This window comes from Apteryx mantelli, chromosome 8 (genome assembly GCF_036417845.1).
Source record: "Apteryx mantelli isolate bAptMan1 chromosome 8, bAptMan1.hap1, whole genome shotgun sequence".
Classification (NCBI taxonomy): Eukaryota; Metazoa; Chordata; class Aves; order Apterygiformes; family Apterygidae; genus Apteryx; species Apteryx mantelli.
This window is the reverse complement of record NC_089985.1, coordinates 39,038,233-39,060,481: the sequence shown is the minus strand read 5'-3', so window position 1 is coordinate 39,060,481 and position 22,249 is coordinate 39,038,233. Positions and strand designations below refer to the sequence as shown.

General features: G+C 53.8%; 2 protein-coding genes across 2 annotated transcripts; both read left to right on the top strand.

The window, feature by feature from the left end:
• Positions 1 to 218: 218 nt before the first annotated feature.
• Positions 219 to 7,711, top strand: LOC136992572 (cytochrome P450 2J2-like). The gene is made up of 9 exons (XM_067301329.1): positions 219 to 468; positions 1,187 to 1,349; positions 1,560 to 1,709; positions 2,077 to 2,237; positions 2,431 to 2,607; positions 3,059 to 3,194; positions 3,551 to 3,738; positions 4,103 to 4,241; positions 6,922 to 7,711. Exons 1-9 carry the CDS (start codon positions 271 to 273, stop codon positions 7,095 to 7,097), a joined length of 1,488 nt encoding a protein of 495 aa, XP_067157430.1. The 5' UTR covers positions 219 to 270; the 3' UTR covers positions 7,098 to 7,711.
• A 5,342-nt stretch (positions 7,712 to 13,053) lies between these two features.
• On the top strand, positions 13,054 to 21,026 carry LOC106493504 (cytochrome P450 2J2-like). The gene is made up of 10 exons (XM_067301327.1): positions 13,054 to 13,218; positions 13,534 to 13,809; positions 14,528 to 14,690; positions 14,901 to 15,050; positions 15,418 to 15,578; positions 15,772 to 15,948; positions 16,400 to 16,535; positions 16,892 to 17,079; positions 17,444 to 17,582; positions 20,263 to 21,026. The coding sequence occupies exons 2-10, from the start codon at positions 13,612 to 13,614 to the stop codon at positions 20,436 to 20,438; spliced, it is 1,488 nt and encodes a 495-aa protein (XP_067157428.1). The 5' UTR covers positions 13,054 to 13,218; positions 13,534 to 13,611; the 3' UTR covers positions 20,439 to 21,026.
• Positions 21,027 to 22,249: the final 1,223 nt, after the last annotated feature.

Sequence of the window (22,249 nt, the reverse complement as noted above, 5' to 3'; positions counted from 1 at the left end):
GTGTGAGTTTAATCAACTAGGGGGAGAAAAAATCAAGCATTAAAAATCAAACTGGCTTTTAATTTTAAAATCGGCCTGGCAGGAGGCTGAGCGCCGCACCAAGGCTAGACAGCAGGTCAGCATAAGCCGCTTGGCGCTGCTTGCGTGCGTGCAGCCGTCTCCCCCGCGCACTTTGCCCGTCTCCCTTCGCAGATAAGGGTGCACAGCTGTTTCCGGGTGCCGGGCACAGTGGCTGGGGCTGCCGGCGGCGCGACCCTCTGCGGCCTCCCCATGCTGCGCCTCCTGCGCGAGAGCGTGTCCAGCATGTCCGTCCAGACCCTCCTGGTGTTCCTGGGCGTCTTTCTGCTCGTCGCCGACTACATGAAGAGGAGAAAGCCCAAAAACTTCCCCCCAAGGCCCTTTCCGCTCCCCTTCCTGGGGCATGTCCTCTCCCTGAACTTCAGAGATCCCATGAAGGCGATGCAGAAGGTAACGAGCTTGCACACGCGGGCGAGAGCAGGGAGGGCGAAGGAGACCCAAGGGCAGGTGGGAAGGGGCCGTGTGGTTACATGACACATGCAACATGGGGAAAGAGGTTAATCCGAGCAAAAGCGGCCCACGAGGACCCACCAGGCGAGGAGGAGGCCACAGAGACCCCCCCAAGGGCAGGGAAGGGCCGCGGGAGGTTTGCACGATGTGGGTGACATTTGTCCCAGCACAGAGGAGGTGAGAAACATTGACGTTTCTCTGGGCAAAGTGCACGGCACGATGGAGTTGGCGTCACCGCCGCTATAGGAGTCCCGCGGCTTTGGCTGGAAAGTGAGTGAGACACAAGCTGGGAAAGCCCTGCTAAACAGAGGCAAGACTTGAAAACGTAGCCTGAAGGGGTTTATTTAATTTATTGCCAATGAACACCAACTTCGGATCACTGATTTGGGTAATGAGAAAAAAAGAGACCATCCACAATCAATCATCCACTTAAGTAACCTCCCTCCACCCTCATCCTTCCCTTCCTCTTCCCAACTTCCCTAATTTTCACTGTGGGTTTCACTCAGGTCCCCCCGGTCCCTGATTCCCCTCCACCACGCTTTGCCCTTGGTGGCTTTCAATCTGCTCAGTGTCCCTTCCCCGACAGCGGTCGCCCCTGCCTGCAGTCCTTCAGGGGCATCCCTGCAGGCAAATTCATCATTTTCTTTTCCCCCCCTAGCATGCTGAAAAATATGGGGAAATCTTCAACATGGAGGTGGGCAGCATGTCCTTCGTCTTTGTCAACGGCTTCCAGATGGTTAAGGAGGTGCTGGTAAACCAAGGCGAAAACTTCCTAGATCGCCCAGAAAAGCCTCTTGACCTGGAAGTCTTCAACAGCCGCGGTGAGTTCATCTCATCCAGGACAAGTATTTGAGGCAGAAAGTCAAAGCATGGATCCTGCAAACCACCTCTTTGCCCACAGATGAAGCCATCCGTGACCACCACGATGCGCTCGGCTGCTCTACCATGCCAAATGGCAGAGTTCATGCTTTTTCATCCTGAGAATGGGAGCTACCTTAGCTCACGGTGGGTTTTTTCTCCTTTTATTCCAGGACTGGTCTCCTCTAATGGACATACTTGGAAACAGCAGAGAAGATTCGCCCTGTCGACGCTCAGGAACTTCGGCCTGGGGAAGAGGAGCTTGGAGGAGCGGATACAGGAGGAGTGCCGGTACCTCACCAATGCCTTTGGGGAAGAGCAGGGTGAGGCTGGCCCCAAAGTGTCCTCCCACATGAATGCCTGTGTGCTAGTGCCTGCTAAAAACCACCTCTCCTTGCAACTGGTGCTAACAACCTTCTAACAGCCCAGCTTCCTCTTACAGGTGGCTTGCCCTCAAATTAACTCATTAATGTAAAGAGGCAACACGCAAAGCATTATTCGTAGCAGGGGTTTAACACTGCTTGCTCTGAGCTCTCCTGAGAAGCATGAGCACCTCTAAGCTCCACTCTTTCCTCTTAACCCAAAGGGCTTTTAGCTCTTTCTGCACCCCTTGCTTTCCATCATCTGGTTAAACCCCTCCTGAACCAGGACTGAGGGCAGAACGCACCGTTCTTTCTTTCTCTTCTCCAGGGCATCCTTTTGACCCTCACTTTAAGGTCAATAATGCAGTTTCCAACATCATCTGCTCGGTCACCTTTGGCAATCGGTTTGAGTACCATGATGAGCATTTCCAAAAGCTGCTGCACCTGTTGGACGAGGTGGTGAAGCTCCATGGCCACCCCTTCACCCAGGTACTGCTCCCCAGCCAGGCCGGGCTGCGTGGGCACTTATCTGTGCAAGGTCTTGGCTGCTTCTCTGGAACTGGCCTCAAAACGTGCAGCGTGGTACTTCGGGAAGCGTAGCTTTGCAGGCGTGTGAAGTCTTGATAACACAAGGTTTGTTTCAGTCCTTTATTCAATTCGCCCTTCTCTTTTGCGTCCCAAGCTCTATGGTTTTTTCCCAAGTGTAATGAAGTACCTCCCTGGACCCCACCAGACACTTCGTAAAAACTGGAAACTGCTGAAAGGTTTTGTGTACGACATGATCGCTAAGCACAAGGAGGACTTGCACCCCTCCAAAAGCCGGGACTTCATCGACAGCTACCTGCAGGAGATGGTGAAGGTCAGCCAGCCAGAGCAAGCCCTCCCGCGGCTCAGTTTAGAAATCAGGAGCAACTAGAAACGAATCAAAATTCTCCATTTAACCCATGTGTGTATCCATATGGCCAAATCGAAGCCTGGGAAGGACTTGGTTTCGGGACAGCAGGGAAACATCTGCTCGGCTTTTTGCTGGAGCACGTTTGGTGGAGGCGCAGGACTAAACACACAGTTAAATATGGGCAAAACGGGTGTGCTGGGCCCAAAGTTAAGTCTTGACTGCTGCTGGGAGTCGGGTGCGAGCCCGTCAGCGAGGGGGAAGGGGGCTGGATGGGACATTTTCCCACCTGGGGAGGTGCAGGGGGCTCGCAGTGTCTGCCCAAAGTAATAGGACGAGCTCAGCGCCAGGCAGGACTGAGCGCGGTCTCCGGGTGGTCGTGACTGTTTGCGCGGCACTAAAACCCCTTTTTGTTGAGGACGACGGCGGTGGGTGCTTCTGCGAAGAAAATCTTGCGTCCTGCATGCTGGACCTTTTCTTTGCCGGAACAGAGACAACGTCCACAACCATCCGCTGGGCTTTGCTGTACATGGCCATGTACCCAGAAATTCAAGGTAAAACGAGCAATGGGTCAACAACCAGCTCCTGGCCTGTCCCTCCGATGTCCCACGTACAGGGAGCTGCTCAGTCCATCCGTCCACCTGTCCATCCCGCGCTGCCGGCACAGGCCCATGCCCATGCCCCTTTGCCCGTGCTGAGCTCCCGCCTGCACTGCCCCGGGAAATTCAGAGCGCAGGGCACTTCATCGCATGCCACCTTTTCATATCGAGATACACAATGGCTTTCCGAGCTCGTCTTTGGGAGAACTTCACAACAAACCCCCTGTTGCTCTGCAGACATGTTTTGGGGTGGGGGGGGGGGTTGTGCTTTTTTTACTGTACTTCTAATGACTTCTGCTCTTCCCACGCAGCGCGCGTGCAAGCGGAGATCGACGCGGTCGTGGGGCAGTCGCGGCAGCCGGCCCTGGAGGACCGGGCCAGCATGCCCTACACCAACGCCGTCATCCACGAGGTGCAGAGGATCAGCAACATTGTCCCCTTAGGTGCGCCCCGGATGGCCACGCAGGACACGATGCTGGGGGGCTTCCTCGTGCCCAAGGTAACCCCGGCCCCCGCCACCGGGTAGCAAACGCGCGGGGACATTATTAGTATAATGGGAAAGCTTTTCTTTCTCGCGGGGGCGGGAATTAATAAAAATGACCTGAAGTGAAGCTGTTTTGCCCCAAAGTGCACAACCTTTGGGGCAGGTGTGAGACGGCTCCCTTGGTCCTGCCGGGGAGAGCAGGGAGCCGCAAGCCCCCGCCGACGTCCTGGCGGGTCCCAGGCGAACGAGGGACTTGAGCCCTGCCTCGTCCTTCTGACAGACGCCCATCGCCGCTGCCAACAGCAGAGAGGGAAGGGCAGCGGGGTCACACGTTACACAGGGGCCGAGACGGTGCTCAGTTATTTTCCGTTTCTCTCAGGGCACCGTTTTGATGCTGAATTTCACCTCCGTGCTCTTCGACAAGAAGGAGTGGGAAACCCCCGACGCTTTTAACCCGGAGCATTTCCTGAAGGACGGCGAGTTCTGGAGGAGAGAGGCTTTTCTTCCCTTTTCTCTAGGTAAGGGTTGCTGGATTTGTTCAGTCCTGAACCTGGCTGAGGTTGGAAGGGACCTCTGGAGACCATCTAGTCCAACGCCCCTGCTCAAGCAGGGTCACCTAGAGCACGTTGCACAGGATCGCGTCCAGGCGGGTTTTGAATATCTCCAGAGAAGGAGACTCCACCACCTCTCGGGGCAACCTGCTCCAGGGCTCTGTCACCCTCACAGTGAAGAAGTTTTTCCTCATGTTCACATGGAAGCGTCTGTGTTTCAGTTTGTGCCCGTTGCCTCGCGTCCTGTCGCTGGGCACCACTGAAAAGAGTCTGGCTCCATCCTCTCGGCACCCTCCCTTCAGATACTTGTACACGTTGATAAGATCCCCTCTCAGCCTTCTCTTCTGCAGGCTGAACAGGCCCAGCTCTCTCAGCCTTTCCTCATAAGAGAGATGCTCCAGTCCCCTAATCATCTTCGTAGCCCTTCGCTGCACTTGCTCCAGTGGTGCCACATCCCTCTTGTACTGGGGAGCCCAGAACTGGACGCAGTACTCCAGATGTGGCCTCACCAGGGCTGAGTAGAGGGGGAGAATCACCTCACTCGCCTTGCTGGCAACACTCTTCCTGATGCAGCCCAGGATACCATTGGCCTTCTTGGCCACAAGGGCACATTGCTGCCTCATGCTTAACTTGGTGTCCACCAGCACTCCCAGGTCCTTCTCCGCAGAGCTGCTTTCCAGCAGGTCAGCCCCCAACCTGTACTGGGGCATGGGGTTATTCCTCCGCAGGTGCAGGACCCTGCACTTGCCTTTGTTGAACTTCATGAGGTTCCTCTCCGCCCACCTCTCCAGCCTGTCCGGGTCTCTCTGAATGGCAGCACAGCCCTCCGGTGTATCCGCCACTCCTCCCAGTTTCGTATCTTCGGCAAACTTGCTGGGGGTGCACTCTGTCCCTTCATCCAGGTCACTGATGAAGAAGTCGAACTAGACTGGACCCAGGACTGACCCCTGGGGGACACCGCTAGCTACAGGCCTCCAACTAGACTCTGCGCCGCTGAGCACAACGCTCTGAGCTCTGCCATTCAGCCAGTTCTCAATCCACCTCACTGTCCACTCATCTAGCCCACACTTCCTGAGCTTCCCTATGAGGATGTTATGGGAGACAGTGTCAAAAGCCTTGCTGAAGTCAAGGGAGACAACATCCACTGCTCTCCCCTCATCTACCCAGCCAGTCATTCCGTCATAGAAGGCTATCAGATTGGTTAGGCATGATTTCCCCTTGGTGAAGCCATGCTGACTACTCCTGATCACCTTCTTTTCCTCCACATGCTTGGAGATGGCCTCCAGGATGAGCTGCTCCATCACCTTTCCAGGGATGGAGGTGTGGCTGACTGGCCTGTAGTTCCCTGGGTCCTCCTTCTTGCCCTTTTTGAAGACTGGGGTGACACTGGCTTTCTTCCAGTCCTCAGGCACCTCTCCTGTTCTCCATGACCTTTCAAAGATGATGGAGAGTGGCCTAGCAATAACGTCCACCAGCTCCCTCAGCACTCGTGGGTGCATCCCATCGGGGCCCATGGATTTGTGGGTGTCAAGTTTGCTTAAATGATCTCTAACCCGATCCTCCTCGACCAAGGGAAAGTCTTCCTTCCTCCAGACTTTCTCTCTTGCCTCCAGGGTCTGGGGTTCCTGAGGGCTGGCCTGAGCAGTAAAGACTGAAGCAGAGGCGGCATTCAGTAACTCTGCCTTCTCTGCATCCTTCATCACCAGGGCACCCACCCCGTTCAGCAAAGGGCCCACAGTTTCCCTAGTCTTCCTCTTGCTACTGATGTGTTTGAAGAAGCCCTTCTTGTTGTCCTTGACATGTCTTGCCAGATTTAATTCCAAACGGGCCTTAGCCTTCCTCGTCGCATCCCTGCATACTCTGACAACGTTCCTATATTCCTCCCAAGTGGCCTGTCCCCCTTTCCACTTTCTGTAGACTTCCTCCTTCTGGTTGAGTTTTGCCAGGAGCTCCTTGCTCATCCGTGCAGGTCTCCTACCTCCTTTGCTTGACTTCCTACTCATAGGGACACACCGCTCTTGAGCCTGGAGGCAGTGATGTTTGAATATTAACCAGCTCTCTTGAATGCCCCTTCCTTCTAGGGCCCTAACCCATGGGATTCCTCCAAGTAGGTCCCTTGGGGGACGCCCTCGGGGAAAGACTGAATGTCCAGCCCGGCTCACGTGGCTGTGGCAGAGCAAAGCAAATCCCCTCGTCTTGGCTCCGTTCCCACGCAAGGAAGAGCCATAAGGAGGAACAAAATCCCACAAACGTGCAGGAGACCCTAGAAACGCCTTCAAGGCAAGGGCGGCCACCCTATGCGCTTGGGTACCTAGGTCATCAGGGGTTTTGCCATGGAGGCAGAAACTTTCTGCAAAAGTTTCCTGAATGAATATCACACCGCTTTTTTGGCGGTTTAGTTGCGTTCGGCATAGGCAAAATGAACCAGCCCGCCTCACGTGGGCACAGTCAGACAGTGCACGTCGGTATAGCTTGTCCAAGCACCAGAGGATGAAGATCTGCTGCTAAAACACATGCTGCTGCGGTTCGGGTTGCAAAACTCATCCTAGAATGCAGTAATGTGGCCAAAGTGGGGGAAAAGGAGAGGATTTTCCCTGCAGAAAGCTCTCCCCTCTCCCCGCAACGCCGGCTGCTGCTCTCTCCGCAGGGAAGCGCGCCTGCCTGGGCGAGCAGCTGGCCCGCATGGAGCTCTTCCTCTTCTTCACGGCCCTGCTGCAGAAGTTCACCTTCCAGCCGCCGCCGGACGAGGCGCTCAGCTTCCGCTGGAGTCTGGGCATCACGCGACAACCCCAGGCCTACCGCATCCGCGCCGTGCCGCGCTAGGGGAGGTCCTGCCGCTGCTCTTGGGGAGCAAAACGCCTCCGTCCTGGTCCCCAGTGCAAAAACAAACCCTCCTCCTCCTCCTCCTCCTCCTCCGCGGGGCTGCAGTAAGGAGCACGCAGCTCTGGGGAAAGCCACCTTCTTCTGCTTCTTCTAAATCAATGGCAAAATAATTTCTATTGCAAACTGACCTCGTGGTCTGTATCTGTCCGCTATGACCCAAGTGCTGCAGGGGCTTAGAGAGGTGCATTAAAGATCTGGAGAGAGGAAAGGCGACTGCCCAGGACCTCCTCCACCGGCCTGGGCCTGAGAGACATGGGGGGTTTTGTTTTGTTTTGTTTTTTGACAGCATATGAGCAGAGGAATTGAGGTTTTTCTTAATTTTATTTTGGTTAGCTGCCGTTCATAGCGGCAAGCAAATTAGGAATGCTTTAGAGAGGGCAATACTTCGGTGGTGGAGCCACACTGTTAAAGAGTGGTACCAGCCCTTGTTTTACCATATGAGCATGGGTAGTAATTGCCAACAGTTTTGCTTCCGTTACCCTTGACAAATCATCTACAAAAAAAAAAAAAAAATTACTCTGTAACGTCTCTCTCTGTTTTTTGCATTCTAATAAATCCTTACTGAAACACTTTTGCCGTAAAGCATTTTTCAAAGCAAAGACCAACGAGGGCGGTTTCTCACCACACCTGCAGCCGGCAACAGCGCCGCTGTTTCCCCGTGGCCGCAGGGATGCAGCGAGCCAGCCCCGGCCTCAGTCGATTGCTGGTTAACTCGAGCAATATATTGACTTAGCAACCGCTGCACCGCGGGGTCCCAGCGAGCCGAAGCAGCACGAAAAGCCCGAGCTCCCACCAGCAGCGCAGGCGGCAGCTGCTGCACCCCACAGTGCCACTAAAACACACCTCCAAATTTCCAGGCATCGGCCCGAGGAAGCGAGGTGAAAGCAATCTGTTCCTGTTCATTTTCTCTTAAACATTTCGTGAAAGGAGTGATTGCAAAACACGAGGAGGATCTGAATCAGTCTGAATCGGGAGATGACATTGATTGCCGTCTGAGGGAGATAAATCGAAAAGGTAAGGTGCGAATGGGGACCAGCTACCCAGAACCAAAGGAATGAGTAGATGAGACTCAGAGCTGTTTCGTTAGGGACACTCGCGCCTGCCCGTGCTTACGAAACTTCAGCGTTACCTTCCCCTCGCTACCTCTTTCACCTCAAACCTTCTGGCAACAGCAGGAGTTTGATCGCTTTGAAAACACACAGATTTCTTTCTCATTTGGAAGTATTTATGCTTTGTCTTCTTCTGCTGCGCTGCGTAGGAGGACGCTCAGGAAACGCGTTTACGGATCTATGGGAACTCGCAGGCCTGTTTCCTACTGTGAAATTTAACATTTAAAAATGCTACCTGCTTCTGAAAGTCCCTATACAGCAAAGGGAGTGGGTTTCCAAGGAGCCTGCAGGGTTTGGGGCAAATCATATAATCCAATGAATGTAAGTAAGGGGTCGAAGCTTTCAACTCCAGCGATCAGGAATAAAAACTAGCAGCGGGACTTGAGTTATGCAAAGACGGTTTGGGATTGGGTCTTTGAAAGCACATCCCTCCCAAGTGAGCTCCATGAGCTCCATACGTCCCATAATTTCCATTCTCCTCTTCTTCCCAAGTGGAAGGGTGACACCAGCTCTTATTTCCACGAGGAAAACCTGCTGTGCTCCACCCTGGACCTCTTCCTGACCGGGACCGAGACGACCGCCACCGCCATCCGCTGGGCCCTGCTCTACATGGCCATGTACCGCCACGTCCAAGGTGGGAGCACCAGCGGGGAACCGCCTCAGCTGGCTTTGCTGGGCGCAAACCAGCCAGCACCGGGAAGGCCAAAACTAGCCCGTACTGGGCTTGTGGTGCATGCAGTGTAAACCGCGTAGAAGATGATAACCACTAAAAATAGCATTTTGCCACCCACATCATCTGAGCTGGACGCCCATATTCACTAGAAGCAGTGGACAAAATACCTCTGGAGCCGGTGGAAATCTTCCCCGAATGCAGGGAGCCGTGAATCCGGGCTCGTTTTCTGTCCCTGAGCAACAACAGCTGAAATAGCAGCCTTTTTACCTGTAGGAAACAGCATAGCGAAAATGGGGAAAATTTCTTTCACTGAGCTGTGAGAGCAAAAATCCCGTGGGCTGTGTGGTCTTTGCACTTCCCAGGCACTGCGGCCCAAGGGGAGGGACCGTTGGGTAGTAAATGCAGAGATAACTGAAACTCAGACAACTATTTTAACATGAAAAATCTAGAAGAGAAACCGGCGCCTCCACTCGCCTCCCCTGGCCCCGCGTGAGCCAGGCTGATCATGTCCCAGCCTCTAAAGTCCTCAGACTTTGACCTGGAAGGGAACCAACCAGCAGGATCTTACCCGGATATTCCAATGACATGGAAAATAGGAGCCATCCAGACGGACACCGTAAAGGTGTTATGGATCTCACCTCTTTATGCAGGAGATCTTACGGCAGAGCCATGGCGTTGGTCATAATTTTCAGTTTCATAAAGTTTGCTTCTCAAACTTTATGCGAGATCCTCTCCACGCGTTATGGGAATAGAGGTGCAGGAAACATAGGGAAGCCTACAAAAGAGATTTGTTAGGTCCACAGAGTATCAAGAATCATCTAAGATAGAAGTAGCGCTTGGTAAAAGCTAAGGAATAGATATTGATGCATATGTACTGCTCTGGCATTAGGAAAGCAAATTTCAAAAGTTGGATCCATTTAGTCTCCTCCACGAACATGAGTGGTTGCTTCATGGAAAATAAAACGCAAAACCTTTGGGCATTTTGCTCCACATTGCTCAGACTATTTTTCTTTTTCTGATGGAGGATGTGGGCTTTAACCAGATATTGTGCGGTTTTAAATAAACAACACAATAAAGAGGGTCCGCTGGGAGTTATTTGGTTAAGTTGCTTCAAATTCCTATGGGAACACAAGTTTCCTGATTTAAAATTGGCTTATATTAGCATGGCCAGTGACGCTGGCACAATGTACAGACAGACGCTAAGTGATAGAAAGTAGAGGCACATTAAAGTTAACGTTCACACTGGTTTTCACCTTCATTTGATAACATTGGTTAGGAATAACATTTTAGTCTTAAACAGCGTATTTTGCTTCATGTGTAGACCAGAGCTGATAATAAACTAGTCTGACAACGTATCAGCTCTTCTTCTCGCAGTCTCCCGTTCTCCCCCACCTTTCGCAGGGCACCACACTGATGACCAGCCTGACTTCAGTCATGTTTGACAAAAATGTGTGGGAGACTCCGGACACCTTTAATCCTGAACATTTCCTGGAAAAGGGCCAGTACAGGAAGCGGGAGGCTTTCCTGCCTTTCTCTGCAGGTAGAAATGGAGGGGGAAATGGGTTTTTTGCCTATGCAATGCCTTTTTTTTTAAGAACCCCTGTATCAGAGCAGGGGGTACCGCTCCTTGTCCAGCTTTCTGTCTCTGACAGCAGCCCACGTCCAGCATTTCCATCAGCGAAAAAACCCTACAACAGTTGATACCGACTGCACTGAGCTATACCACAGGGGGAGGGAATTAATTTGTTAGTGCAGGATGAAAAATAAGGCTTTTTCTCTTGCATTAGCTGCTGAAATGGGCTTTTTCTGACTCCTTTTGCCTCTTCGACTCCACGAGCAGCCACGGCAGTTTGCTTCGCAGTAAAGTTCTGGGGAAGGTTTCTGCAGAATGTGTGGGTGAACATTGCCACCTAACCTTGCGAAGGAGAAAAGCTCCGGCGAGCTCGGCACTCGGCGTGCGCGAGGGAGAGGAGCCCGCCGCGGTGGGGACGGCGGGGATGGTGAGGTCCTCTGTGCCAGGCAGCTCAGACGCGGTGGCATCCCACGCCGGGGCTGGTCCATCCACGGTGGCTCCGTGGCACCAGCAAACCCCCCAGCTCCTTACACACCGAAGGAAGTATCGTGCACTGAACTAAGGCTTTTGCTCCATTTTTTTAAGGGAAATCCCCATGTCTGTAAACTTGTGATAGGACCAGCTTGGGTTTGCGGTCACATAAGCCCATCACTGACCAGCTGCTTTCGCCTCTCCTGCCAGGCAAGCGGGCTTGTCCCGGCGAGCAGCTTGCCAGAACAGAGCTGTTCATCTTCTTCACGGCCCTCCTTCAGAAATTCACCTTCCGGGCCCCGGCCCACACAGCGCTGACCTTGGAGTTCACGCTCAGCCTCACGCACTGCCCCAAGTCCTTCCAGATACGGGCGCTGCTGAGTGAGGCAAGGGGCTGCCCTGGCTTCCTGGCGCTTCATCCCTTTGCAATGGGAAGAAGGTCCCTTTCCCCCACCAGCCTGTTACATTTTTGGATGAGGTGGTGGTCGCCGGATGCTCAAGGTCCAGCAGCTCACTGGACAAGCTGGACTGGGATGTGCACACCCTGGGATTGAGCCTCCGTGCTGATTTGAACGTCCAGGAGGACATGGCAAGCAGCCAACACCAACCTTGACACCTCAGGTCTGCTATGGCACGAGGTCCCCATGCTCCCACATGTGTGGAGACACCATATCTCAGCCAAGATCCTTGCAATGGCAGCATCCCGTTTTTCATCATCTCATGCATATACAGAAATTTTGATGAGGAAGCTATAGGGTGGTAGAAGCAGCCTCTACCATAGGCCATGCTGAGCAGGAGCAAACACGCTTCCAGGCAGGTCTTGAAGGGCTATGAAAATTTAATATTACACTTGTCTGAGGAGGAAGGGTTTCTCCAAAATGGTTTGTGCTGATAAAAAACACACTGGAAAAGTGGCAAAAAGTCATATTGGAGGTGCTTGGCCATGGTTTAGCCACAGCCAAGGAGAGCGACAGGCAGGAGGGAGCCAGGAGAGCCGGCAGCAGCCGAAGGACAAAGCAAAGCGGTGCTTCGTGCTGGGAGGTCACCAGCTTTCCCTTTGCCTTCTGCCCCAGCAGAGACTCGTGCTTGCTGCTACACCGGGTTTTGCTCCGGTCAGGTCACACCGTGCTCCACCATTCCCGCGACGGCCCAGGGACGGCCCAAAAACACTGTGAGAAGCTACTCCTGCCCATGCGGGGGGTCGCTGTGAAGGGCGTCAAACCTTAGCCCAGCAAACAAATTAGGTATACAATCTGTGCAGAAATATCCCATTTATGCAACCTAACATTAAAGCTAAGAAAGGGCCTCCTACGCTGTCTCCTCTGTGCTTTTGCTTGCAATATAAACACAGCAAAGATTTCCCCCCCCTTTTTTTTTTTTTTTTATTTCTAGCCTTTCATAGGTGACTTTTTTATATGCAGGCACATGTCAGATGATACTCGATAGCTAGCGAGCAAATCAAGTCGCGTCTCATCGCCGCTGGCTTTGCGCCCCCGTCGCAGGCAGCAGCGGCGCTCGCGGCTGCCGGGAGCGCGGCCGTGCAATTGCGGATTTGTGCCACACGGGAGTGTCCTCTGCACAGCGCATCCCCGCGCCCGCCCGCCCGGGGTTTGCGAATGAGCCGTGCCTTCCGCTGATCGCTTTAATCCCCTTTCACTTTTAACTGGTGGTTTGCAGTTACAGACTCTCTCTTTTTTTTCCTGGAAACGGGAAAACGGAAAAGATCTGTGGATTTTTTTCCCCCTCTGAAGTTTTCAAAGCCGTTCAGGACGGGACGCCGGTGTCCCCCCGCCCGCAGCGCTCCGTCCACCTGCGCTTTGGAGTAGCTCTGACCTCTGATACGTGTGTACAACTTGTGTTATTTGCTTGGGCTTAGCAAACAAGCTTTCACCTGTTTGCTTTTGCCATTTTAAACTTGCTGTTAACTTGCTTTTTAAACTTGCTTTTAAACTTGCGGTTTTAAACTTGCAGCAACTCCTTCGGTGCATGCGCATGGCCAGACATGCGCATCGGGGGCGGTGAAAGACGACACACAGCAGCAGAGCTGGACGGTCACCCGCTGCCGTCACCCCCAGGAGAGCAGCCGCCAGCCTGCGAGCGGGGCGAGCTGGGGAGGACGTGGGCACGCAGGCGCTGCGCTAGCTCTGGGCACCGCGTCTTGGAGCGGCCACTGCCGGGAAGCAGGAGCGAGGAGGATTTCAGACCTGCTCTGGAAAGCTCTTTTCTCTCCTCTTGGCAAGTGTGCTGCAAAGCAGTGTTTGCTGGGTTTTGTAAGGAAATAGTGGCAGGTGGGAGGAGTAAGGAGGAGCTGCAAGTGTTTTGCTGTATATATTTTTTTTAATTAGATAAGAAGAAACGTGTGAGTTTAATCAAGTAGGGGGAGAAAAAAATCAAGCATTAAAACTCAAACTGGCTTTTAATTTTAAAATCGGCCTGGCAGGAGGCTGAGCGCCGCACCGAGGCTAGACAGCAGGTCAGCATAAGCTGCTTGGCGCTGCTTGCGTGCGTGCAGCCGTCTCCCCCGCGCACTTTGCCCGTCTCCCTTCGCAGATAAGGGTGCACAGCTGTTTCCGGGTGCCGGGCGCAGTGGCTGGGGCTGCCGGCGGCGCGACCCTCTGCGGCCTCCCCATGCTGCGCCTCCTGCGCGAGAGCGTGTCCAGCATGTCCATCCAGACCCTCCTGGTGTTCCTGGGCGTCTTTCTGCTCGTCGCCGACTACATGAAGAGGAGAAAGCCCAAAAACTTCCCCCCAAGGCCCTTTCCGCTCCCCTTCCTGGGGCATGTCCTCTCCCTGAACTTCAGAGATCCCATGAAGGCGATGCAGAAGGTAACGAGCTTGCACGCGCGGGCGAGAGCAGGGAGGGCGAAGGAGACCCAAGGGCAGGTGGGAAGGGGCCGTGTGGTTACATGACACATGCAACATGGGGAAAGAGGTTAATCCGAGCAAAAGCGGCCCACGAGGACCCACCAGGCGAGGAGGAGGCCACAGAGACCCCCCCAAGGGCAGGGAAGGGCCGCGGGAGGTTTGCACGATGTGGGTGACATTTGTCCCAGCACAGAGGAGGTGAGAAACATTGACGTTTCTCTGGGCAAAGTGCACGGCACGATGGAGTTGGCGTCACCGCCGCTATAGGAGTCCCGCGGCTTTGGCTGGAAAGTGAGTGAGACACAAGCTGGGAAAGCCCTGCTAAACAGAGGCAAGACTTGAAAACGTAGCCTGAAGGGGTTTATTTAATTTATTGCCAATGAACACCAACTTCGGATCACTGATTTGGGTAATGAGAAAAAAAGAGACCATCCACAATCAATCATCCACTTAAGTAACCTCCCTCCACCCTCATCCTTCCCTTCCTCTTCCCAACTTCCCTAATTTTCACTGTGGGTTTCACTCAGGTCTCCCCGGTCCCTGATTCCCCTCCACCACGCTTTGCCCTTGGTGGCTTTCAATCTGCTCAGTGTCCCTTCCCCGACAGCGGTCGCCCCTGCCTGCAGTCCTTCAGGGGCATCCCTGCAGGCAAATTCATCATTTTCTTTTCCCCCCCTAGCATGCTGAAAAATATGGGGAAATCTTCAACATGGAGGTGGGCAGCATGTCCTTCGTCTTTGTCAACGGCTTCCAGATGGTTAAGGAGGTGCTGGTAAACCAAGGCGAAAACTTCCTAGATCGCCCAGAAAAGCCTCTTGACCTGGAAGTCTTCAACAGCCGCGGTGAGTTCATCTCATCCAGGACAAGTATTTGAGGCAGAAAGTCAAAGCATGGATCCTGCAAACCACCTCTTTGCCCACAGATGAAGCCATCCGTGACCACCACGATGCGCTCGGCTGCTCTACCATGCCAAATGGCAGAGTTCATGCTTTTTCATCCTGAGAATGGGAGCTACCTTAGCTCACGGTGGGTTTTTTCTCCTTTTATTCCAGGACTGGTCTCCTCTAATGGACATACCTGGAAACAGCAGAGAAGATTCGCCCTGTCGACGCTCAGGAACTTCGGCCTGGGGAAGAGGAGCTTGGAGGAGCGGATACAGGAGGAGTGCCAGTACCTCACCAATGCCCTTGGGGAAGAGCAGGGTGAGGCTGGCCCCAAAGTGTCCTCCCACATGAATGCCTGTGTGCTAGTGCCTGCTAAAAACCACCTCTCCTTGCAACTGGTGCTAACAACCTTCTAACAGCCCAGCTTCCTCTTACAGGTGGCTTGCCCTCAAATTAACTCATTAATGTAAAGAGGCAACACGCAAAGCATTATTCGTAGCAGGGGTTTAACACTGCTTGCTCTGAGCTCTCCTGAGAAGCATGAGCACCTCTAAGCTCCACTCTTTCCTCTTAACCCAAAGGGCTTTTAGCTCTTTCTGCACCCCTTGCTTTCCATCATCTGGTTAAACCCCTCCTGAACCAGGACTGAGGGCAGAACGCACCGTTCTTTCTTTCTCTTCTCCAGGGCATCCTTTTGACCCTCACTTTAAGGTCAATAATGCAGTTTCCAACATCATCTGCTCGGTCACCTTTGGCAATCGGTTTGAGTACCATGATGAGCATTTCCAAAAGCTGCTGCACCTGTTGGACGAGGTGGTGAAGCTCCATGGCCACCCCTTCACCCAGGTACTGCTCCCCAGCCAGGCCGGGCTGCGTGGGCACTTATCTGTGCAAGGTCTTGGCTGCTTCTCTGGAACTGGCCTCAAAACGTGCAGCGTGGTACTTCGGGAAGCGTAGCTTTGCAGGCGTGTGAAGTCTTGATAACACAAGGTTTGTTTCAGTCCTTTATTCAATTCGCCCTTCTCTTTTGCGTCCCAAGCTCTATGGTTTTTTCCCAAGTGTAATGAAGTACCTCCCTGGACCCCACCAGACACTTCGTAAAAACTGGAAACTGCTGAAAGGTTTTGTGTACGACATGATCGCTAAGCACAAGGAGGACTTGCATCCCTCCAAAAGCCGGGACTTCATCGACAGCTACCTGCAGGAGATGGTGAAGGTCAGCCAGCCAGAGCAAGCCCTCCCGCGGCTCAGTTTAGAAATCAGGAGCAACTAGAAACGAATCAAAATTCTCCATTTAACCCATGTGTGTATCCATATGGCCAAATCGAAGCCTGGGAAGGACTTGGTTTCGGGACAGCAGGGAAACATCTGCTCGGCTTTTTGCTGGAGCACGTTTGGTGGAGGCGCAGGACTAAACACACAGTTAAATATGGGCAAAACGGGTGTGCTGGGCCCAAAGTTAAGTCTTGACTGCTGCTGGGAGTCGGGTGCGAGCCCGTCAGCGAGGGGGAAGGGGGCTGGATGGGACATTTTCCCACCTGGGGAGGTGCAGGGGGCTCGCAGTGTCTGCCCAAAGTAATAGGACGAGCTCGGCGCCAGGCAGGACTGAGCGCGGTCTCCGGGTGGTCGTGACTGTTTGCGCGGCACTAAAACCCCTTTTTGTTGAGGACGACGGCGGTGGGTGCTTCTGCGAAGAAAATCTTGCGTCCTGCATGCTGGACCTTTTCTTTGCCGGAACAGAGACAACATCCACAACCATCCGCTGGGCTTTGCTGTACATGGCCATGTACCCAGAAATTCAAGGTAAAACGAGCAATGGGTCAACAACCAGCTCCTGGCCTGTCCCTCCGATGTCCCACGTACAGGGAGCTGCTCAGTCCATCCGTCCACCTGTCCATCCCGCGCTGCCGGCACAGGCCCATGCCCATGCCCCTTTGCCCGTGCTGAGCTCCCGCCTGCACTGCCCCGGGAAATTCAGAGCGCAGGGCACTTCATCGCATGCCACCTTTTCATATCGAGATACACGATGGCTTCCTGAGCTCGTCTTTGGGAGAACTTCACAACAAACCCCCTGTTGCTCTGCAGACATGTTTTGGGGTGGGGGGGGGGGTTGTGCTTTTTTTACTGTACTTCTAATGACTTCTGCTCTTCCCACGCAGCGCGCGTGCAAGCGGAGATCGACGCGGTCGTGGGGCAGTCGCGGCAGCCGGCCCTGGAGGACCGGGCCAGCATGCCCTACACCAACGCCGTCATCCACGAGGTGCAGAGGATCAGCAACATTGTCCCCTTAGGTGCGCCCCGGATGGCCACGCAGGACACGATGCTGGGGGGCTTCCTCGTGCCCAAGGTAACCCCGGCCCCTGCCACCGGGTAGCAAACGCGCGGGGACATTATTAGTATAATGGGAAAGCTTTTCTTTCTCGCGGGGGCGGGAATTAATAAAAATGACCTGAAGTGAAGCTGTTTTGCCCCAAAGTGCACAACCTTTGGGGCAGGTGTGAGACGGCTCCCTTGGTCCTGCCGGGGAGAGCAGGGAGCCGCAAGCCCCCGCCGACGTCCTGGTGGGTCCCAGGCGAACGAGGGACTTGAGCCCTGCCTCGTCCTTCTGACAGACGCCCATCGCCACTGCCAACAGCAGAGAGGGAAGGGCAGCGGGGTCACACGTTACACAGGGGCCGAGACGGTGCTCAGTTATTTTCCGTTTCTCTCAGGGCACCGTTTTGATGCTGAATTTCACCTCCGTGCTCTTCGACAAGAAGGAGTGGGAAACCCCCGACGCTTTTAACCCAGAGCATTTCCTGAAGGACGGCGAGTTCTGGAGGAGAGAGGCTTTTCTACCCTTTTCTCTAGGTAAGGGTTGCTGGATTTGTTCAGTCCTGAACCTGGCTGAGGTTGGAAGGGACCTCTGGAGACCATCTAGTCCAACACCCCTGCTCAAGCAGGGTCACCTAGAGCACGTTGCACAGGATCGCGTCCAGGCGGGTTTTGAATATCTCCAGAGAAGGAGACTCCACCACCTCTCGGGGCAACCTGCTCCAGGGCTCTGTCAGCCTCACAGTGAAGAAGTTTTTCCTCATGTTCACATGGAAGCGTCTGTGTTTCAGTTTGTGCCCGTTGCCTCGCGTCCTGTCGCTGGGCACCACTGAAAAGAGTCTGGCTCCATCCTCTCGGCACCCTCCCTTCAGATACTTGTACACGTTGATAAGATCCCCTCTCAGCCTTCTCTTCTGCAGGCTGAACAGGCCCAGCTCTCTCAGCCTTTCCTCATAAGAGAGATGCTCCAGTCCCCTAATCATCTTCGTAGCCCTTCGCTGCACTTGCTCCAGTGGTGCCACATCCCTCTTGTACTGGGGAGCCCAGAACTGGACGCAGTACTCCAGATGTGGCCTCACCAGGGCTGAGTAGAGGGGGAGAATCACCTCACTCGCCTTGCTGGCAACACTCTTCCTGATGCAGCCCAGGATACCATTGGCCTTCTTGGCCACAAGGGCACATTGCTGCCTCATGCTTAACTTGGTGTCCACCAGCACTCCCAGGTCCTTCTCCGCAGAGCTGCTTTCCAGCAGGTCAGCCCCCAACCTGTACTGGTGACTGGGGTTATTCCTCCGCAGGTGCAGGAGCCTGCACTTGCCTTTGTTGAACTTCATGAGGTTCCTCTCCGCCCACCTCTCCAGCCTGTCCGGGTCTCTCTGAATGGCAGCACAGCCCTCCGGTGTATCCGCCACTCCTCCCAGTTTCGTATCTTCGGCAAACTTGCTGGGGGTGCACTCTGTCCCTTCATCCAGGTCACTGATGAAGAAGTCGAACTAGACTGGACCCAGGACTGACCCCTGGGGGACACCGCTAGCTACAGGCCTCCAACTAGACTCTGCGCCGCTGAGCACAACGCTCTGAGCTCTGCCATTCAGCCAGTTCTCAATCCACCTCACTGTCCACTCATCTAGCCCACACTTCCTGAGCTTCCCTATGAGGATGTTATGGGAGACAGTGTCAAAAGCCTTGCTGAAGTCAAGGGAGACAACATCCACTGCTCTCCCCTCATCTACCCAGCCAGTCATTCCATCAGAGAAGGCTATCAGATTGGTTAGGCATGATTTCCCCTTGGTGAAGCCATGCTGACTACTCCTGATCACTTTCTTGTCCTCCACATGCTTGGAGATGGCCTCCAGGATGAGCTGCTCCATCACCTTTCCAGGGATGGAGGTGCGGCTGACTGGCCTGTAGGTCCCTGGGTCCTCCTTCTTGCCCTTTTTGAAGACTGGGGTGACACTGGCTTTCTTCCAGTCCTCAGGCACCTCTCCTGTTCTCCATGACCTTTCAAAGATGATGGAGAGTGGCCTAGCAATAACGTCCGCCAGCTCCCTCAGCACTCGTGGGTGCATCCCATCGGGGCCCATGGATTTGTGGGTGTCAAGTTTGCTTAAATGATCTCTAACCCGATCCTCCTCGACCAAGGGAAAGTCTTCCTTTCTCCAGACTTTCTCTCTTGCCTCCAGGGTCCGGGGTTCCTGAGGGCTGGCCTGAGCAGTAAAGACTGAAGCAGAGGCGGCATTCAGTAACTCTGCCTTCTCTGCATCCTTCATCACCAGGGCACCCACTCCGTTCAGCGAAGGGCCCACATTTTCCCTAGTCTTCCTCTTGCTACTGATGTGTTTGAAGAAGCCCTTCTTGTTGTCCTTGACATCTCTTGCCAGATTTAATTCCAAACAGGCCTTAGCCTTCCTCGTCGCATCCCTGCATACTCTGACAACGTTCCTGTATTCCTCCCAAGTGGCCTGTCCCCCTTTCTACTTTCTGTAGACTTCCTCCTTCTGGTTGAGTTTTGCCAGGAGCTCCTTGCTCATCCGTGCAGGTCTCCTACCTCCTTTGCTTGACTTCCTACTCATAGGGACACACCGCTCTTGAGCCTGGAGGCAGTGATGTTTGAATATTAACCAGCTCTCTTGAATGCCCCTTCCTTCTAGGGCCCTAACCCATGGGATTCCTCCAAGTAGGTCCCTTGGGGGACGCCCTCGGGGAAAGACTGAATGTCCAGCCCGGCTCACGTGGCTGTGGCAGAGCAAAGCAAATCCCCTCGTCTTGGCTCCATTCCCACGCAGGGAAGAGCAATAAGGAGGAATAAAATCCCACAAACGTGCAGGAGACCCTAGAAACGCCTTCAAGGCAAGGGCGGCCACCCTATGCGCTTGGGTACCTAGGTCATCAGGGGTTTTGCCATGGAGGCAGAAACTTTTGCAGAAAGTTTCCTGAATGAATATCACACCGCTTGTTTGGCGGTTTAGTTGCGTTCGGCATAGGCAAAATGAACCAGCCCGCCTCACGTGGGCACAGTCAGACAGTGCACGTCGGTATAGCTTGTCCAAGCACCAGAGGATGAAGATCTGCTGCTAAAACACATGCTGCTGCGGTTCGGGTTGCAAAACTCATCCTAGAATGCAGTAATGTGGCCAAAGCGGGGGAAAAGGAGAGGATTTTCCCTGCAGAAAGCTCTCCCCTCTCCCCGCAACGCCGGCTGCTGCTCTCTCCGCAGGGAAGCGCGCCTGCCTGGGCGAGCAGCTGGCCCGCATGGAGCTCTTCCTCTTCTTCACGGCCCTGCTGCAGAAGTTCACCTTCCAGCCGCCGCCGGACGAGGCGCTCAGCTTCCGCTGGAGTCTGGGCATCACGCGACAACCCCAGGCCTACCGCATCCGCGCCGTGCCGCGCTAGGGGAGGTCCTGCCGCTGCTCTTGGGGAGCAAAACGCCTCCGTCCTGGTCCCCAGTGCAAAAACAAACCCTCCTCCTCCTCCTCCTCCTCCGCGGGGCTGCAGTAAGGAGCACGCAGCTCTGGGGAAAGCCGCCTTCTTCTGCTTCTTCTAAATCAATCGCAATATAATTTCTATTGCAAACTGACCTCGTGGTCTGTATCTGTCCGCTATGACCCAAGTGCTGCAGGGGCTTAGAGAGGTGCATTAAAGATCTGGAGAGAGGAAAGGCGACTGCCCAGGACCTCCTCCACCAGCCTGGGCCTGAGAGACATGGGGGGGGTTGTTTTGTTTTGTTTTTTGACAGCATATGAGCAGAGGAATTGAGGTTTTTCTTAATTTTATTTTGGCTAGCTGTCGTTCATAGCGGCAAGCAAATTAGGAATGCTTTAGAGAGGGCAATACTTCGGTGGTGGAGCCACACTGTTAAAGAGTGGTACCAGCCCTTGTTCTATGGTATGAGCATGGGTAGTAATTGCCAACAGTTTTGCTTCCGTTACCCTTGACAAATCATCTACAAAAAAAAAAAAAAAATTACTCTGTAACGTCTCTCTCTGTTTTTTGCATTCTAATAAATCCTTACTGAAACACTTTTGCCGTAAAGCATTTTTCAAAGCAAAGACCAACGAGGGCGGTTTCTCACTACACCTGCAGCCGGCAACAGCACCGCTGTTTCCCCGTGGCCGCAGGGATGCAGCGAGCCAGCCCCGGCCTCAGTCGATTGCTGGTTAACTCGAGCAATATATTGACTTAGCAACCGCTGCACCGCGGGGTCCCAGCGAGCCGAAGCAGCACGAAAAGCCCGAGCTCCCACCAGCAGCGCAGGCGGCAGCTGCTGCACCCCACAGTGCCACTAAAACACACCTCCAAATTTCCAGGCATCGGCCCGAGGAAGCGAGGTGAAAGCAATCTGTTCCTGTTCATTTTCTCTTAAACATTTCGTGAAAGGAGTGATTGCAAAACACGAGGAGGATCTGAATCAGTCTGAATCGGGAGATGACATTGATTGCCGTCTGAGGGAGATAAATCGAAAAGGTAAGGTGCGAATGGGGACCAGCTACCCAGAACCAAAGGAATGAGTAGATGAGACTCAGAGCTGTTTCGTTAGGGACACTCGCGCCTGCCCGTGCTTACGAAACTTCAGCGTTACCTTCCCCTCGCTACCTCTTTCACCTCAAACCTTCTGGCAACAGCAGGAGTTTGATCGCTTTGAAAACACACAGATTTCTTTCTCATTTGGAAGTATTTATGCTTTGTCTTCTTCTGCTGCGCTGCGTAGGAGGACGCTCAGGAAACGCGTTTACGGATCTATGGGAACTCGCAGGCCTGTTTCCTACTGTGAAATTTAACATTTAAAAATGCTACCTGCTTCTGAAAGTCCCTATACAGCAAAGGGAGTGGGTTTCCAAGGAGCCTGCAGGGTTTGGGGCAAATCATATAATCCAATGAATGTAAGTAAGGGGTCGAAGCTTTCAACTCCAGCGATCAGGAATAAAAACTAGCAGCGGGACTTGAGTTATGCAAAGACGGTTTGGGATTGGGTCTTTGAAAGCACATCCCTCCCAAGTAAGTTCCATGAGCTCCATACGTCCCATAATTTCTATTCCCCTCTTCTTCCCAAGTGGAAGGGTGACACCAGCTCTTATTTCCACGAGGAAAACCTGCTGTGCTCCACCCTGGACCTCTTCCTGACCGGGACCGAGACGACCGCCACCGCCATCCGCTGGGCCCTGCTCTACATGGCCATGTACCGCCACGTCCAAGGTGGGAGCACC